The following is a 19,479-nucleotide window of genomic DNA, read 5'->3' as shown; positions in this document are numbered from 1 at the left end:
ATTTCTGCCATCACCTCCTGACCACAAACCCACTATTTCCTGGGAACCAGAATTCAGTAGGTATTTCAAGAAATCAATTAGGAATACTTATCTGTGCAAAACTCATTAACATGATCCTAAAATATCAGGTTGGAACTGGGTCTCTGGTGTAAAAAAGAAAAGCCATAAATGAGAGGTACTTGAAAGGAAAAAGAAAAAGCAAGTTTTCTCACCCCCTTTAAGCCAATTGAGAAGCAGTGCATACAGGCACATGAGCAGGTATCCATCCTCCTGGTATCCCAAGTGGCCCAGGCTCTTGCTAATGCCACCAAGCTTTTTACTTTACATAATGGTACTGCATTAATATCTGTGCTATATCAGGAAACTGAATTGAGAAGAAATTTGAGAGAAGGCAAAACTTGATATCTGGCACCTAACCTGCTATAAAGTACACACCTACTGATACGTTTTGCAGGTGTATGTGGGAGACTTTCCACGTACAGACTTATTGATAACCCTCTCAGGTAAATGTTTACTGCCTGCAGCCCCAAGTGACAATGTAAAACAGAGTAGATAAACTTGATGGGAAGCACTAGCTAGCTACACATGGCTTTGGTGGGTACCATGGGTCAGGCCTAGAACAAGGGTGTTTGTGCATTTTCTCAGTGATCCAGTTCACAAGCCATGGAAACTCTCCAAACTAAGGGAGACAAAATTATGGGAGCTGCAAGGATTTGTGGTGCTTTCCTTTTTCCAGTTAGAGTGGAAAGCTTGGGACAGCCTTCAGAGAATTCAGCTCCTGTGACTGTTGACAGTGTGGCCCTGGCTATTTGCTTCTCTATCTTGAATTAAGAACTAAAAGAAAGGAAATGAGTCAGCCCAGAACCAAATGGTGGTATGAGTAAGGGAGAAGGACCTCCAGGCAGAAGTGACCAGAATTTTTTTTGAAGGGTCAAAGGTTTAATTTTGATGCTGATCTGAATTGGTCATTAGGTATTGTGCTGAGTACCACTTGGCCAGATTCAAAGGTATATATACAACTGGTTTTGAATTAGAGAACAGCTAGGGCCATGTACAGAGACTAGAGAGCAATTGTCAAAAGTATCCAGGAGAGAATGGCAGCTGAGTCTTAGCAGAGAGATGTTTACTAGCCAAGATGGAAAGAAAAATAGGGGGTGGAAAGGAAGAAAAGGGACACCAGATGGAAACCAGCAGAGTTAAACTGGAGACAGAACCTCTGTGCAGCTGGGGACAGTCAATTCTGAGAGTCCACATCCCAAGTAGAGTAAGAGTGGACCCTAAACCATAACTCAGCCAAGTGCTCCACTGTTGAGTTGGGCATAGAAGTTGCCTTGGAAAAGAACTCCCCCTCCACACAGCACCCAGCCTCTGCCCCTTTCAGATGACAGTGGACATCAGATCTTCCCCACACTCATGTGGAGACACAATGCCAAAGGTCCACAAATACAGAAAGCACCTGCATGGTGGCCTTTCCTACTGGTCCTTCAACTCTTCCTTCCAGAACTCTTCTCTCTCTAAATTAGAGGTAGAAGTTGTCCTGAGAGGCAGAAGACTTCCCAGATGAGGTGCTCTCTCTCATTACTTCCAATGGCCTTTTCAGGCCAGGTCCTTTAGGTTAGTCCTGCTACAACAAAAATTTCTCCAAGTTTCCAATTTATAATTAATGCTCATTGTAGGCTCCCTGTAAAGATGCCATTTGATCCTAATTACACATTTTTTAATGATTTCACTTAGAATTTAAAGATTAATGAACTCTAGCTCCTTTAACTGCTAATGGCAAGTTCAGACTCTAATGAAAAAAAGTGATGCTACTGGGCAGAGTTCTCCCAACAAGGATGAGCTGCCAAGAATGCCTTACTTGGAAACTTGCATTGATATGCAATATAGCCATACCCTGGACAGACTTCCAGATCTCTCATCCAGTAACTTAAACATCTTACACCCACTGACCTCTCTTGCCCATTTCTCCTTGCCAGGCTTACTGCCTTTCAACCAGGAAGGCAGAACAGTAGACTTAATAGGAGCAGCTAAAGAGCTAGGGACGAGGCCAAAAGGAGAAATGATCTTTAAGAAGGAGGGGAGGTTTGTGGTATTCAACGATGTTGAATATCAGATAGCAGGACAAATGAGAAGATGCTGGATCTAGCAATGAAGGTCACTGGTCTACTCATGAGAGCTATTTTCCAGGAGAATGACTGAGGGAAAGAGGTGAAGGAGCACCTATGGACAACCTCACAAAGTCTTCCTGTGAACAGAAAAAGAACCAGATACTATTTCAGCAGGGATTGCAAAACCTCACCAGCTCTCTCTCCAAAACACGACAGGGTTATTAAAAGTTTATAAGCAAAGGAAATGCCAGCAGGTGGCAGAGTTAGGATTTAAAACCCAGATCTGCCCATTACTCCAAGCTGCTTCAAAGTTCAGATGCAGGACTAAATTCCAGAGGGACCACTACAGAATTCCAAAGTTACGACTGCTAAGAGGGTAGAGAAGAGGACGCAGATAACTATGTCTGTCAATGTCAAGAAGGGCAGGTGAACTGATCTAAAAGGAAGTGGGGAGATGTTTGCCAAGTGGATATATTACAGGGAATATGAAGAGATAAGGTTGGAGTACCTCTAGAACACGAAAAGCATGCTTGCGTGAGCTAAGCATTTTATAAAGAGCAGTAGGATTTGCTGGCACTGGGAAGCGGGGAGCATGTGAATGGATGATGGGAAGAAAGCCTGGAAAGAAGGTCAGAAACCAGGTCACAAGCATAATGGGCCCTACTTGGGAATTTAGACTGCAGGAAGCAGAAAACCATTGGAGAATCTCAGCAAGGTAATAACAGGAACAGGCATATGTTCTAGAAAGATGGCCCTGCACCCAGAAGCAGGAAATGACTCCCACACTCCGAGTGCTTGGAAGCAACTGCAGTGGCAGAAGCAGTAATCTGTTTACAAGCAGCCCAAAACTGGGGTGAAGATGCTAAGTGAAGAAGTTGTTTAGAAATTCATATTGAACCCACAGGCAAGGTGGAGCAAATCAATAGTGGGTGGAGGGGAAAGAGGGAATTCCCAACAAGAGTGCTCATCTACAGTCATAAACAGATGAAGGGTGAGAAGGCAGCATCTGAGTTCAGGATCCTGGTGTTGGCTCTGAGAGGAGGAGATGGTCTTAAGCAGTGATGGTCTTCCCTCCATTTCACCCCCTTGTCCCATCACTCATAATCAGTGATATATATATATATATATACATAGATATCTAGATAGATAGATAGACAGACAGACAGACATAGTTATTTATGTCCTACTCTGGAACACCAGAGACACCCCCCACTCCCCTGGATGCCCAGTCTTGCATGTCTACTAGAGGGACAATGTGAGGACCCCAGGATGCAGTGTTTCTGACCCAAAGGGCTCATTGGATTTTAGTTTCCAATCCTGTGCTTCCCTTTCTTATGGCTATGTCCCTTGTCAACAAAATATTTCCTGGGGCTAGCTCAGTGGTAGAGCACTGGCTTACCACGCACCAAGCTCTGAGTTCAATCCCTACCACCACAATAAAATGAAATGTTTCCTGGCCTCCAAAAAACAGGGAACCATCCAAGTAGCAGTCAGGTGGGAGGTATGCTGGAGGCCAATTAAGAAGTAATTGTGGGGCTGGGGATATAGCTCAGTTGGTAGAGTGCTCGCCTTGTGAGCACAAGGCCCTGGGTTCAATTCCCAGCACCGCAAAAGAAAAAAAAAAAAAAAAAGAAGAAGTAATTGTGATGGTCCAAGGGAGGGCTGATTGGGGAATGGAGTCTAGGACAGATTCATAGCAAGGGGAGGGAAAAGAGATGTGAAAACTTGGGCTGCCTGCCAACGATGTTCCTTCCGTGAGTGACTAGGTAGGGTTGACGACATTTACCAAAATAGAGGAGCCAGTCTGGGGAGGCGACAAGTGTGTGTTCATCTCTGAGTGCCTGGAGCCTCGCCCGAGCCCGGCAGAATGGGAAAGCAGCAACCCATGCTGACAGATCGGCTTGGGACATGCGTAACTTGAAGTATGTATGTGGCACCTAGGTATGGATTAGTGAATCATTATATATATATATGGGTTGAGGCCTAGAACAAAGGTCATGACTCCAGATACGGCCTTCAAGAATTAAGTGAAGGTGTATGAAGAGGAGGCTGTGGAAAGATTCCTGGAAGCCAACAGACAAAGAGCATCAGGAGAGGTATGTGTATCATTAAAGTCAGCAAATGAGGGATTGGGGAAGTAGACCAGTGGTCGAGTGCTTGCCTAGCATGTGTGGAATCCTGGGTTCAATCCCCAGTACCACCAGAAAAGAAAAAAAAAAAAAAAAAGGTTAGAAGACAGAGAGACAGAGACACCCAGTGAAAGGTGGTGTACACTGAACATAATAAATAAGTTTCATTGGTCACCTACTGAGAACATTTCAGTAATAGGGCTGAAAACTAAATGCACTGGGCTGAAAAGTGAATGGCAAATGACAAAACAGAAGCAGCAAGTAAATTATAATTAACATAAAACTTGACTATGAAAGAAAAAGGTTTCACAAGGTAAGGTTGATTTCCTTTGTTTATTACAAAAGAAAGAAGTTTGCGTATGCTTATAGACTGGAGAATGATCTAAGAAGGAGAGATTGAAGATGTGGGGTGAGGGGAAGGGCTTTGTGGAAGGGGTTGGAGATGGATGGCATTAAGAAAATGGGTAAAGAGATTTGCTTCAGATTCAGGCAGGGTGGGTCTTCTCATAAAGGAGGGGAAAAGATGAATGTTTGTGCAGGTACCTTTAAGTTGGAGCTTATGGGAAGATAATATACTGTTTAGACAAAATAATAACAATGCAATGTGGCATATATATATAGACACTTCCTTGTATGGTCCCAGCAATTCGAGAGGCAGGAGGATCACAAGTTCAAGGCCAGGTTTGGCAACTAAGAAAGACCCTGTCTCAAAAGAAAAAAGGAAAAGTACTGGGGATGTGGTTCTGTGGTAGAGTGACCCTGGATCCAATCCCTAGCACCAAAAGAAGAAAAGAAGGGAAGGGAAAGAAGAAGGGAAATGTACCACAACAGTACCAAGGCTGGGAGAGGAGAGCTAGAAGTTACCACCACAAGGGTCTTATACTAAATGAAAACGGGTATAATATCACTCGAAGGTAGGTGTGGTAAATTGAATAAGTACACTATACACCCTAAAGCAATCACCAATGAAGCAAAAATTATAGCCAATGGCCAACAAAGGAGATTAAAATGAAGTCATATTAAAGTATTTGGCTAATCTGAAAGAAGGCATAAAAAGAGGAACGTGTGAGACAAATAGAAAAAAATAGCAAGATGACAGGACTAATCCATTAAATGCAAAACAGCCTAAACAATCAAATTAAAAAGCAAGATTGGCTGGCAGGTTGACTTAAAATGGCAAGAGACAATTTTTTTTTTTTTTTTTTTTTTTTTTGTACTGGAGATTGAACTCAAGGGCACTGGACCACTGAGTAACATCCCCAGCTCTTTATTTATTTGTTTGTTTGTTTGTTTAAAGACAGCCTTTCTAAATTGCTTAGGGCCTCACTAAGTTGCCGAGGCTGGCCTCAAACTTGTGATCCTCCTGCCTCAGCCTCCAGAGTCACTGAAATTACAGGAGTACACCATTGCACCTGGCACAAGAAAGAGAACATTCTTTCTCTTGCAGAGAAAAGAAAGAAACAATAATAGGACAAAGTGAATTATAATGTAATATTATGGGTGGTATTGCCATTGAGGAAATTACTAACAAAAAATACTTTATCTTCTTGGAAAGAAATAATAATATACCAATTAGCAGTGGAGATAGGTGGAAATAGTAAAATTGGTAGATTAAGTGGAATTAGGAATTTGAGAATATTAGTTTTGTTGCATTTATTTATTTATTTGTTTTTTGTACCAGGAATTTCACCCAGGAGTACTAGACCTCTGAGTCACATCCCCAGCCCTTTTTTATATTTTATTCAGAGACAAAGTCTCACTGAGTTGCTTGGGGCCTTGCTAAATTGCTAAGGCTGGCTTTGAATTTGCAATCCTCTAGCCTCAGCCTCCTGAGCCACTGGGATTACAAGCATTTGCCACCATGCCAGGCCTTTATTTTAACGTTTTGCAATGCTAGGAATTGAAAAAGAATATTAGTTTTAAGACAACTGCTAAAGAGAAATAAACAGGTGAGTTCACAGGGATGAAGTCAAGTGCTAACCTGGGAAAAAGGCTCAAGCAATCCAGTCTGGGGTCAGGGTCCCACTTCATTGTTTTGAGTTATGCTTGTTTGGATGTTTAGGCTTACCTGAAAAGAGCTTGGAGCTGAAATTCAAAAAGGTTTAAAACAGAGTTAATCTGGTATAGGATCACGTTCCTCTTTCTTGGTAATGAGCTTGTATGGTAAAGAATTCTGGTAAACAAAAATTCTAACATGACATCTCTTCATTTCTGAAGTCAAAAGTTGGAAGGAGGGGCTGGGGCTGTAGCTCAGTGGCAGAGGGCTTGCCTGACATGTGTGAGGCACTGGGTTCAATCCTTAGCATCACATAAAGATAAAAAAAATAAAATAAAGGCATTCTGTCCACCTCCAACTACAAAAAAAAAAAAAGAAAGAAAAAAGAAAGAAAGAAAAAACCTGGAAGGAGTGGGATTTAGAAGACAAGTTAGGAAAAATTGTGTCACTTTCTTCCAGAGCTCTCAACCCTGCTACCCCTTCCCCAGTCACACTCAAAATTTAGGACAGGAGGCTTCCTTGTCGAACCGGCCCCAGGGCTCTGACACCACCCAGTCTGATTACTGAGGACAGGGTGACAGGAAGAGCAGCTGTGGCTTTTTACTTCAGCAGATACACCCATGGCTTTACAGAAATCCAGCCCCTCTGGCCTACCTCCCTTGATTTCTTTTATTTTCACCTCAGTGGATCTCTGGCCAACAGCTTCTCTCTAACATCTTAGGAAAAACTGATCTTCTCAATTACCAAGGCAAATCCTCCAACTGTAACCTCAGCTCCACCTCCCACAAATTCTCAGGGCTTTGTTCTCACAGTGATTTCATTACTCACTCTTTCCATCTTCTCCCACCCACCCCTTCCCTTCCCCTGCCTCTCCTGACTCCTTTCAATCATCAGATGTACTTCAGTTCACTACACCTTAAAAACAACAGCCCTTCCTGCCACCAAAATTTTTTTTAATTCTAACAACAAGGAATCTGCCTTAAAATGTTTATTAGATTGCTTTAGAGAAATGGGTCAGTTTAGAAAAAGTAACAAAAAGAAAGAAGATAAAATCATTTTGCTTTGGACCGGATTTAGGATGTCCTGAGCAACTGAATAAGAGCGCTTCATAAAGGCAAGGATCTGAGAACTGGCCTTTATTCCACCATTCACTCTGGTCAATTCAAAGTGTCTCTAGGATGTAACTTCTGTAACCTATCCCCACTCACTCTGCCTTAGCCCAGGCCCTCTTCATTTCTTACTTAACACAATTACAAGAGTCTCCTCTCTCTCTCTCTCTCTCTCTCTCTCTCTCTGTATGTGTGTGTGTGTGTGTGTGTGTGTGTCTCGGTACTGGGGATTGAACCACTGTGCTACACCCACAGTCCTTTTTCTTTTTTATTTTGAGACAGTCTTGCTAAATTGCTGAGGCTGGCCTCCAACTTGCAATCCTCCTACCTCAGCCTCTTGAGTCACTGTGATTACAGGAGTGCACCACCACACCCAGTTATAAGAGTCTTTTTTAAATTTTTTAAAATTTTATTTGTTCTAATTAGTTGTACATGACAGCAGAATGCATTTATACATTTTGGTAGATCACACATGAATAGAGTGTATGATCTCTCATTTTTCTGATTATACATATTGCAGGATCACAGCGGTCATGCAGCCATACATGTACATGAGGAAATGATGTCTGTTTCGCTCTGATATCATTCCTTCCACCATACCCCTTCCCTCCCTTCACTCCCCTCTACCTAATATAAAAGTAACTCTATTCTTCCCTATCCCCCCCTCTTCTTGTGAATCAGCTACAAGAGTCTTATTTATTTATTTATTTTCTCGGTGCTGGGGACTGAACTGAGCCATATCCCCAGCCCTATAAGAGTCTTTTAACTAGCTTCCTGCTACCACTCTTTCCCTACTCTAATACTTCTCCATATTGCTGTCAGAGTTATTTTCCTAAGAAACAATATGGTTCCTTCTTTTCCTTCTCCACTTTAAAACCTCTTTAGCTCCCCAGAATAAAATCGGACTCCTTGGGACTTTATATCATGTCCCCAACTGACATTCCCATTTCACAGTCTCACTGCTTACCTCTTTCCCTGTATACAACCAAGTGTTTCACCACACCAACTATCTTACCCTCACAGGACACATAAAATCTTTCACAACACCATGCCTTGTAAGTTCTATTACCATCTGATAACCTCCTATTCATGCCCCAAGATCCAATCAAATGTCACCTCCCAGGTGAAGCCTCCATTGCAGAGCAGAACTATAGTGTGATAACACTACACACATACAATAGAAAAAATGAAGGAAAAAAAAAAGACCTTCTAATATCTAATCCTGGTACAACCTTGTTTAGCATGGGCTAAAGCTATCTGAATGTATATATACCCTATGGAACAACGATTCCATACTCAATAGGAAGGGGTGCTTTCTTTACTAAGAGACATGCACAAAAATGTTCATAGTAGCACTATTCATAATAGCAGAAGTAGGGAAATGACTCAAATCCCCAACCATGATAAAATGGACAAGTACATTATGGTAGGTTCTATACAGTAATAAAGAAGATTCAAACTAAAACACATGCAACAATATGGAAGCACTCCTAGATGCGATGTTGAACAAAAGAAATCAGACATAAAAGGAAAACATAGTATATTTCCATTAAAAACATAGATTTGAATTTCTGAATAAAACAGGCAAAATTAATACATGATACTAAAAGTCAGGAAAGTGATTACCCTTAGGGAAGAGACATCAAATGAAAGGAGATGTAAATGATTCCTAGGTACTGGTAGTGCTTTAGTTCTTTATCTGGGTGTTGATCATATGGGTGTATTCACTTCGTGAAAATCCATGAAGGTGCATGATTATGTTTATTTTTCTGTATATATGCTATGCCTTATTAAAAATCACACTAAAAAGGCAACAAATGATGCCAATTAAACTATGACATGAAATCAATTACAATACATATCCAAATTTCACTTGCAAACAAAAATGTGAAAATACACCTAGAGTGAATGAAGTATGTTATAAATCAAAATAAAGAAATTCGCTTTATAAAATTATAACTTAAGTGGCGGCTATAAAGAAGACAAGTAGACTGGGAATGTAATCCCAGTGAGGCTGGGGCAGGAGGATTGCAAGTTCCAGGTCAGACTCAACAACTTAGCCAGACTCTGTCTCAAAAGAAAAAAGAAAAAGGACTAGGGATGTAGTTCAGTGGTAAATCACCCTTGGTTTCAATTCCTAGAACAAAAAAATAAATAAATAAATAAAATAAAAAAGAAGGAGAAGGGGAAGAAGGAGTAGAAAGGAGAAGGAGGAGGAATAGTAGAAGGAGAAGGAGGAGGAGGAAGAGGAAGAAGAAGAAGAAGGGGGAGGGGAGAGGAGGAGGGAGAGGGCAAAGGAGAAATGATAATGAGTAAACAGGGTTAAACTATTGTCCTGATTTGGAAGACCAAAAAGAATAAAGATGACAACAATCTCTAAACTAATAATACCTTTTTATTTTTTTTGAGACAGAGTCTCACTAAATTGCTGAGGGTCTCCTTAAATTGCTGAGGCTGGCCTTAAACTTGAGATCCTCCTTCTTCAGCCTCCTGAGATGTTGGGATTACAGCATATGCCACCACACCCAGCATCTAAATTAATATACAATGTAATAACAATTCTACTACCTCCTCAGGGATATATTATTTATTTGTTTGTTTGTTTGTTTATGTTAGGGATTGCACCCATGACCCCCTGCATACTAAGCATACATGTTCTACCAATGAGCTATACCCCCTACCTGGGAATATTTTTAGAATTTGGCAGTTTGAGGAGACAAATTATTTGAAAAATAAACAAAAACGAATTCCAAGGAATTTTTTTGGGGGGTGGTATTGGGGATTAAACTCAGGGGTGCTTTACCTCTCAGGTACATTCCCAGTTCTTTTTATTTTTATTTTGAGACAGGATCTCACTAACTTGCTGAGGTCTCACTAACTTGCTGAAGCTGGCCTCAAACTTGGGATCCTCCTCCCCTGAATTGCTGGGATTATAGGTATGCACCACCACACCTGGCTCCAAGAAATATTTTTTAAAAGGGAAAACTAATGCAAATATTTGGCCTGCCAAATTTTAAAGTGCATTGTAAACAATTATGATAATGAAAAAATGCTCAAATATAGATTAAAAGCTGGGGGTGTAGTTCAGTGGTGTTTGCCTTAGCATGCCCAAGATCCTGAGTTTGATCCCCAGAACAGCTAAAAACTAAAAATAAAAATTCAAACTATCATATTAACTTAATGAATTCCAAAGTTGAGGAAATGTCAGAATAGAAGAACTCACAACTTCCTATCGCTGAGCAGCTAACTGGATGTCAGTGTGGAAAAGCAAAAGCTTAAAGGCACACTTTGTACTGCATCCCACAAAAAAATCCCAAATCATCAGAGCTAATCAAGCAAAAGAAAAAAAAAAAAATCAAGCAAAAGAAAAATAAATTTATTATAGTAGGCATAGGGTCTCTGATCTGATGCCTAGGTCCTTGATCCACTTTGAGTTGAGTTTTGTGCAGGGTGAGAGATAGGAATCTAATTTCATTTTTTTACATCTGGATTTCCAATTTTCCCAGCACCATTTGTTGAAGAGGCTATCTTTTCTCCAATGTATGTTTATGATGCCTTTGTCTAGAATGAGATAACTGTATTTATGCGGGTTTGTCTCTGTGTTTTTTATTCTGTTTCATTGGTCTTCATGTCTGTTTTTGTGCCAATACCATGCTGTTTTTGTTACTATGGCTCTGTAGTATAATTTAAGGTCTGGATAAGGACTTTTCTTCGATTAGAACTGCTTTAGCTATTTTGGGCCTCTTATTTTTCCAAATTAATTTCATGACTGCTTTTCTATTTCTGTGAAGAATGTCATTGGAATTTTAATAGGAATTGCATTAATTCTGTGTAGTGCTTTTGGTAGTATGACCATTTTGACAATATTAATTCTGCCTATCCAAGAATATGGAGATCTTTCCATCTTCTAAGGTCTTCTTCAATTTCTTTCTTTAGTGGTCTGTAATTTTCATTGTAAAGGTCTTTCACCTCTTTTGTTAGATTGATTTTTTTTTTCTTCAGTACTGGGTATTTAAGCCAGAACTTCACACATGCTAGGCAAACACTCTACCCCAAGCTAAATCCCCAGCCCTACCACAGAAATTTTGTACAAGGGAGTTCAGAGTTATGACTTAGGCAGTTCTGGTGGAAGCTATATAGGATAGGTTGGCAAGAGGTGGAGAAAATTGGAAACAAGAAAATCTGTATGGGTGCTATTTGAATAATTAAGGAAAGAGACAATAAGTTTCAAAATCCAACATCTACTGTAGTCAATGAAGAAAAGTCAAGTCACATACAGAAATGCAGAATGGGAGAAACATGTAGCTTTACTAGAATTTAAGAAATGCAAGTTTTAACTTCAAGGCATGATTTCATAACTACATAGCTAGTTAACATATTTATATGAGAAATGTAAAGTTGACAAGATATGAGAGGAATTGGAAATAATTATATCTTAGAGCAATTTAAGATGCCAACAACAATCTGGAAAAAAAAAAAAAAAAAACAGGCATCAGAGACCCAGCTAAGTGCTAATATCATTCTTGCTTTACAGGGCAAAAACTGAGGTTTGGAGAAGATAGGTAGCTTGCCTACCTGGTATCTGGTAAGTGGTGCAAAGTAAGTTGGCTTGTACTGACTCAAGAGAGATGACTATTAATTTTTTAGGGATTTTAAAGTTTTTACTAAAAACTAAATCACATAAACTTACAGTTAAATGACCTTAAACAACAAAGATAATAACTATTCAGAACTCATAATTTCCTATTTTTTTACCACATTTTACTAACATCTAAACTCTTGAAGTCATTAATATCTGTTGTATGATGGAAATCTCATATAATGATGTGCAATTATGGATCTCTTCCAACTCCTTGTCCAGTGATATCCCTTTGGTATCTCAGAATCAGCCATGTTGGGAATAATTTACACTACTGGAAAATACTACAAATTAGGGCATGATTCATTATTTCATCTAGACTAAGGATCACCAAACTGTAGTCAGTAGGCCAAATTCATCTACCTTCTTTTTATAAAGTTTTGTTAGAACACAGCCACACCCATTTGCTCAGCACCATCCGTGGCTTCTTTCCCCCTAAAATGATAGAATTGAATAAAGGCATCAGAGACCTCATGGCCCACAAAACCTAAAATATTTACTATCTTTTCCTTCACAGAAACCAATGCCTGGTTTTACCAACACCTGGTCTTACTCATTAAGGTCAGCAAAAATATCAATCAACATTCATGGGAAAACTACACTCAGAGAGCAAATTCTTGAACGTATATCAGCACACCACTGGATAGAGTTCGGATATAGTTCCAAGTTGTCTGACTCTAGAATTCCCATTACTAACTACTATACTGATAAGCAAAATATGAACTATTATGTAAGTACAAAAATATACAAGGAGCTTATCATCAACTCATAGATAGGTGAGACATAAAATAAATGGGAAAAACAATGGTAATGTCCATGTTGATATAAAAAAAATCATTAATTGTGTAAAGTTGATATAAGAAATATAAACATAAGTTAAATTGTTAAGCAAACTGTAGAGAAGAAAACAATTAAAAGATTGAAGAAGTCACCAAGTTAATTCTTAAAAATAAAGGGGAAAAATAACAAAAACAACCTTTTGTTTTGGGAGCATCCATGGATAATAGCCATACATTCTCTTTACAAACTATCCCATATCTCCTTTCCCCTTTTCCAGGTATGACTTCTGCACTGTTTATAATACCCAAACCCTTTCCCAAGCCATGGTACATGGCTTCCCACTAACCCATCTTACCCAAACAACTTTCCAAAACATTACTTGTAATACAGATCCATTATCAAATTCAAAGATTTTTCTCACTTCTCCTTTCTTGACCCTGTTCACATAACACTTTGGATTGTACCTTCATTCTTTTTTTAAAAAAATCCAGATTTTTTTAAATGTTTTCATTAGTGTATTATAGCTATACATAATACTGGGGTCCATTTTGACATAATCATACATGCATGGACCATGATTTGATTCATTTCAGTCTCGAATACATCCTCTTTCTCTTCTTCCCTCCCTCCCCATGTTCCCCTTCCTCTACTCTACTGGTATTCCTTTTATTTGTTTCATTTTAATTGGTACTTTATAGATAAATAGATAGATAGATAGATATCATATATGACTATACCACAGTGAATTCCACTTTTATGTGATCTAGTTTTTTTTTAATTTATTTTATTGTAAAAATGGGATACATCTTGTTTCTCTGTTTGTACATGAAGTAGAAGCATACCATTTGTGTAATCATACATTTACATAGGGTAATGGTGTTTGATTCATTCTGTTATTTTTTCCTTTCCCCCTACTGTACCTTCATTCTTTAGTTCCTTCTCTGGACTTCCAAGACTCTGTATTCCGTCTTTCTTTATCATCCTTTGTAGTAAGTTGTTTTGCCCCGGATTCCCCTGTTTCCCTTTCTCCCCATCCGTAAATCTAAGTACTCCAGAAAAACTTTTTGTTTTTAATTAATATGGGTAAGTTAATTTCTAAGCCTCAATTTTCTAATTCAAAGAAAAATATTAAAATAGTACCTCCATTGTGAAAATTAATTGTGTAAGGTACTCTGTAGAATAGTAAGTACTCAATACATGTTAACCATTATTATATCCTAATTGCTGTTATTTTTTTCTGTCAGTCCGGCCAACACTGATGAACTTATTTATGGCACAGGTTTATGTAACAATTATGTAAAATACAAATATGTGTAACTGAATTAGATTCTAAAATATCTGTACCTTGGGTGAGAGGGAGACTCCAGACTGTCTCCAATGCTGTGTCCTTGCACTTCAGTCCTTTTGGTTGCCTTCGAACTTACTCCTTCCTGTAAGCACCAAAAGAACTGGGGTTAGTCACAGAGCCCTGCCAAAGGCAATGGAGATTGAGAGTAGCCCCTAAAGGCGGTCATAAAGCAGCCCACAGCACCCGGCAGAAGAGAAACTAGTGAATTACCGTGAACTCCAGCCCTGGGTTCTCTATGCCATTCTCCACTGTGGACAGAGCAATGGATTGTCTTCCACTTGTTTTCTCCATCTCCTGTTCTCAACTGAAAAGCAAACTCAGATCCACAGCTAAAAGATTAGTTATTCTCTCATGAGAGGCTGATGAGAATTTCTAAGGCCAGTTACAGGAAACACAAAACTAAAATCCTTTAGAGAGTTAGTTGATTTCTTTAAGAATGAGAACTGGGAAGATTGGTGCAGAATTTAAAGTAAATAATGAAAGATAAAGTTCTATTTCTTGTGACTTGCTAAGGAAAGGTCAATAAAACAGAAGAAGAGAAAAAAGAAGGGCAGAGGGGATTGGAATGAATCTGTGAGTCACCCAGAAAAACAGGACCTGGGCTAGAAAGGACCCTGCGTAGTCCCTTAAAGGGTCATGGGTAACTCCTCCTTTTTGCCTGGGGGAGGCCCCACTGAGCTGTATGTATAAGAAGGAAAGAGGAAAGAAAAGATCTGGAAAATCCCAGATCCCAAATATTGCTGGGGAGGAAAAAAGGAGCTAAACAAGACTTCAAGTTAAATAAAAGAAGCCCACATTTAGAATGATCAGCATGAATGTCAATGATCCCAATTAAATTTGAAAACAAAATGAAAGAATCAAGAAACTTAAACATTTGAGCCTCAGCATAAGCAAACCAAATACACGAACATTCACATATATAATATAGGTTCACTTTGAGATAAGTCTTTGCTTTACAGAAAATTTCCTTCCTCATGGAATTGCTTTTTAAAATGTGAACTCTTCAAGCATGTAAAATACAATTCCATTAAACACCTATGATCACCTTTCATTGTGTAAATTATGACCTTCCTGTATAGGCACAGGAGCACCTAAATTTTGTGTTAAATATGAACTATTAATGAAATTTGGCAAACCAGGCTCCTGTCCTCCCCCAAGACCCTTGCTTACCCCAGCTTGTAGGATTCCTTATGGCTCCTCAGTGAAGCAATAAAAGGAAAACTCAGCTAGAATGAGGGGAAGTTCCTGCCATTGGTCGGTTTGACGCCCCTCCTTCTTTGCATGTCTCAGGCCCTCACTCACTTGCAAATCTCAAGTTAAATATTTGTAGGGTTTTTTCTTTTTCTTTTTCTTTCTTTCTTTCTTTCTTTTTTTTTTTTTTCTGTATGTGGGGGGGGGGTGGGGATTGAATCCAGGGATGTGCTACCACTGAGCCCCATCCCCAATCTTTTTTATTTTATTTTATTTTGAGACAGGGTATAACTGAGCTACCCAGGCTGACCTGAAAAACTTGCCATCCTTCTGCCTCAGACTCCCCAGTAGGTGGAATCAAAGATCTGCACCACACATCCAGCAATATTTATAGATTTTGAAGACGACTTTGCTGAAGTATCTTCTAACAGGCACATCTTTCAGCACTGGACAAGACATTGGACATTAGGTAAAAGAAAGGTATAAAAGTCTCTGCACTCAGAAATGTACATACATCATTTTGTACTGGAAAAACATTTCCTAGAAAACAATAGAAATCAGGGCTGCACATGATTCAGTGCCAAAGGTGGCAAGGAATTATTTTATTAACCCATTCATCAAATATTTATTTATTAAGTACCCACTATCCCACAGGCAACCGTTTAGGGAGCTGAGGACACAAAGATGCATGAGACAATGTCTCTGCCATCAGAGGACTTAGGCATCACTGAGGAAAGACAGGTGTGTCAAGAAAGGCTTCTCAGAGCTGATAACACTAGTCTTGAGTCTGGAGCCCTGAGAGGTGCTCCTGTATTCCCAGCACTCGTGAGAATGAGGCAGGAAAATCACTTGAGCCCAGGAGTTGGAGGCCAGCCTGGGGAAAACAAAAAAAATTTAGTAGTGGATCACTGATGGAGAAGGAAAGGGAAATGTACACCATGTCGGGGAGAAGCTCTGACCACGGCACAGAGGTGAGACCTTCCCTGACAAGTGAAAGCAGCTACAGAATTTAAGAATAGAGGGAAAATGTTGATTAATTAAGGAAGGATAAAACAAAGAAAGAAACTGGCTAAGAAATGGAGAGGGGAAATGTGAATGGATTGGGATGGCCTATAAGGCATAGGTCTGGAGATGTAGTCAAATACCAGCTAGAGGGAGGCTCTGTAGGCTAGGCTGAAGGTGTAGGCTGATGCTGAGCAAAACAGGGATGCTGGAAGAGGGTGAATTGAAAGGTGTACAGTGGGGACAGGGAGTCTAGTCAGGAGGCAAAACCAGGTTGGACTGAGGCTCTAATTAAAGCAATAGAAGAGGATGACTAAAAAGAGACAAATCTATAGGACTTGGAGATTGGTCAGATATGGAAAGAATGAGTGAAAAAGAGGGAAGATAGTTCTTCAAAATTGTTCAGAGGCTGGGGATGGAGCTCAGTGCTAGAGCACATGCCTACCATGCCTGAGACACTTGGTCCAATTCCAGTACCAAAAAAGAAATAATAATATTTATCTTTCCCAATTTCTGTGCACGAGTGTGCATGTGCGCACGTGCACACACACACACACACACACACACACACACACGCAATCCCCTGTAGAGTAAATGTATGTTGTATTGTGGGACTAGGGCAACTCGTATCACCTCTCAGGGTCCCTCTGCCTTTCCTGCCCTGCCTACTAATATCTCATAAGTTTGTGATGAAAATTAAATAGCTTAAGTAGAAGAAAGTATTTGGGCAGCTCTAGCAATTGTAGAGTCTTACTGTCAGATATTCAGGAAAACAAGGCAACGGTGTTGTAAGTAAGCCCACTGACAGATATCTCCAAGCTGATATCTGAATCTCAAGTGAACTATGTAGTGTCCCTTATTCATCCTGTCTCACACTCTCTCACTCAATCCCTGCCCCCTTTCATTTAAAAAAAATGTTTTTTACTTGTCGATGGACCTTTATTTTTATTTATTTTTATGTGGTGCTGAGGATCGATCCCAGTGCCTCACACATGCTAAGTGAGTGCTCTACCATTGAGCCTCAACCCCAGCACCCCCTTTCATTTTTACCTTAGGTAATTGCCAGTTCTGGAATTAGGTCCAGGCATAACGATAGGCATAGACGCTAGTGTTCTTTGTAGTGAAATGATGCCAATGACTACATCTCCCTCTTCTCTGTCTCTCCCTCCTCCCTCTTCCCTTCCCTGGAGAAGATGTAAGAATGCACATCTTCATCATCTAAGTGGGCCACAGCACTTCTCTCATTTTTCCAAGAGATCCTGATTCCCAATCTGCCAAGAATTAACTTGGCAGGTTCTTTCCCTCAATTAACTGACTTGGACTCAATTATTTATTTATTTATCTTTTGTGGTATCACATATAATTTGATTGATAAATGCTTTCAAATTATGGATCAGGAAGAACTGACTTACCCCAAATCAACAGCTAGTTTGTGGCTCAACCAATTCCATATCCTGAGACACTCATTCCCAGTTCTGGGGCTGTTTTTGGACTATAGGGTTAAAAGTTAATAAGAGATATCTCTGTTTCTGCAGCATTTCATAGTCTTTCAAAAGATTTTCCTATATTTCCACTATTCATCCTCATAATATTTCTGTAAGGCAAGCAAATTAGCTGCTAATTCTATTTTAGGTAAAGAAAAAGAAAAGCAATTTGTTTAAAGTTATACAGCTAGTTAGGGCAAAGCCAAGATGAAAGGACAGCTCTGCTCATTTCCATGGGAGCTGGAACTTATAACTGTCTGAAGACTAGAGGTTACTCCTGGAAAACTAGGTGACCTGCCACAAACTCATCTGGAAAATAACTAGGCCATGAATGATAGATTATTTTATCCTTCCTTCTCTTCCCTCTCCTTTGATCGATCATAGAAACAAGCAGAGAGAACTAATTGTGGTCTTAACAGAATAGCTGAAAACAACAAAAAAGTTAGATAAAATATCAGCATCATGGTACTGCAGAGCAAGCAGTGGAGGCGACACCTGAAGGCCTGTCAGGAAACATCAGAGTTGTTCTCATTTCTCTCTCTCTTTCTCTCTCTCTCCCTCCCCCCTCCCCCTCTTTCTTTGGTACTGGGGACTCAACATTACTGAACATGAAATGGATAACCACTGGAGTTCCATATCTATTTAAGAATTGGAATTTATACTTAAAAACGTTACGACAGAGGGCTGGGGTGGTGGCTCAGTGGTAGAAGGGCTTGCCTCTCATGTATGAGGCACTGGATTCGATTCTCAGCACCACATATAAAGAAAGGAATAAAATAAAGGTCCATCAACAACAATAATGACGACAAAAAACTTACAACAGACGCATACCCAGATGGCTTCAAATGTTCAAATTCTACTAAATAGTTAAGGAAGAAGTGAAACCAATTTTCATAAACTCTTCCAAAATATAGAAAAGAAGGTAACATTACCAATGCCTCATTTAGGAAGCCAGCATTACCCCAATAGGGAAACCAGATAGTAACATATAAGAAAAGAAAGCTATAGACCAACATCCCACATGAACATAAATGAAAAAATTCTCAACAAAATACTAGCAAATCAAACCCAGTAATACATAAAAGTATATCATAACCAAGTAGGACGTATACCAGAAATGACAGGTTGTTCAACATTTGAAAGTCAAAGCATGGCCTGGGTTTGTGGCTCAGTGGTAGAACACTTGCCTAGCATATGTGAGGCACTGGGTTCTATTCTTAGTACCACATATAAATAAATGAATAAAATAAAGGTCTATCAACATCTAAAAAATATTTTAAAAAAGAAAGTCAATGCAGTTTACATCACAAACTTCAAAGGAAAAATTCTATTATTAACCCATATATACAGAAAAATACTTTTAAAAGTTCTACATTTGTTTACTATAAAAACTTTTAGCAAACTAAGAAAAAAAGGAAACATAGCTACTTGGAACCCTGAGGCAGGAGAACCACAAGTTCAAGGCTAGCCAGGGCAACACAGTGAGATCCTATTTGAAATTTTTAAAAAATAGTAAGAAGAAAGCCTTGGGATTCAGCTCAGTGGTAAAGTACCCCTGGGTTCAATCCCCAATACTGGGGGGGGGGGGGGGGGAGGGTGATATATTATATATAATATATATATTCAAATATATATGTGTAAATATATATATATATGTTCTTCACTACCTCACATTGGAGTTTACAAAAGTCTG

The 19,479-nt window shown here is 39.5% G+C and overlaps 1 protein-coding gene across 3 annotated transcripts in view; it reads right to left on the bottom strand.

The window, feature by feature from the left end:
* The window catches only part of SLC28A2 (solute carrier family 28 member 2), a 36,349-nt gene extending 20,996 nt beyond the window's left edge, over positions 1–15,353 (bottom strand). Inside the window, exons 1-3 of one of the 3 annotated variants that reach the window (XM_079129330.1) lie at positions 15,280–15,353; positions 14,320–14,413; positions 14,106–14,191 (exon numbers count right to left, since the gene is read on the bottom strand). In XM_079129330.1, coding sequence (XP_078985456.1) covers positions 14,106–14,191; positions 14,320–14,400 — 167 coding nt within the window. In that variant the 5' untranslated portion in view covers positions 14,401–14,413; positions 15,280–15,353. The other 2 variants (XM_079129331.1, XM_079129332.1) reach the window with 2 other exon arrangements.
* Positions 15,354–19,479: the final 4,126 nt, after the last annotated feature.

The sequence above is a fragment of the Sciurus vulgaris genome (genome assembly GCF_902686455.1).
Source record: "Sciurus vulgaris genome assembly, chromosome: 2".
NCBI classification, from domain to species: domain Eukaryota; kingdom Metazoa; phylum Chordata; class Mammalia; order Rodentia; family Sciuridae; genus Sciurus; species Sciurus vulgaris.
Note: the sequence above shows the minus strand (reverse complement) of the source record. Positions and strands in the feature narration are given on the sequence as shown.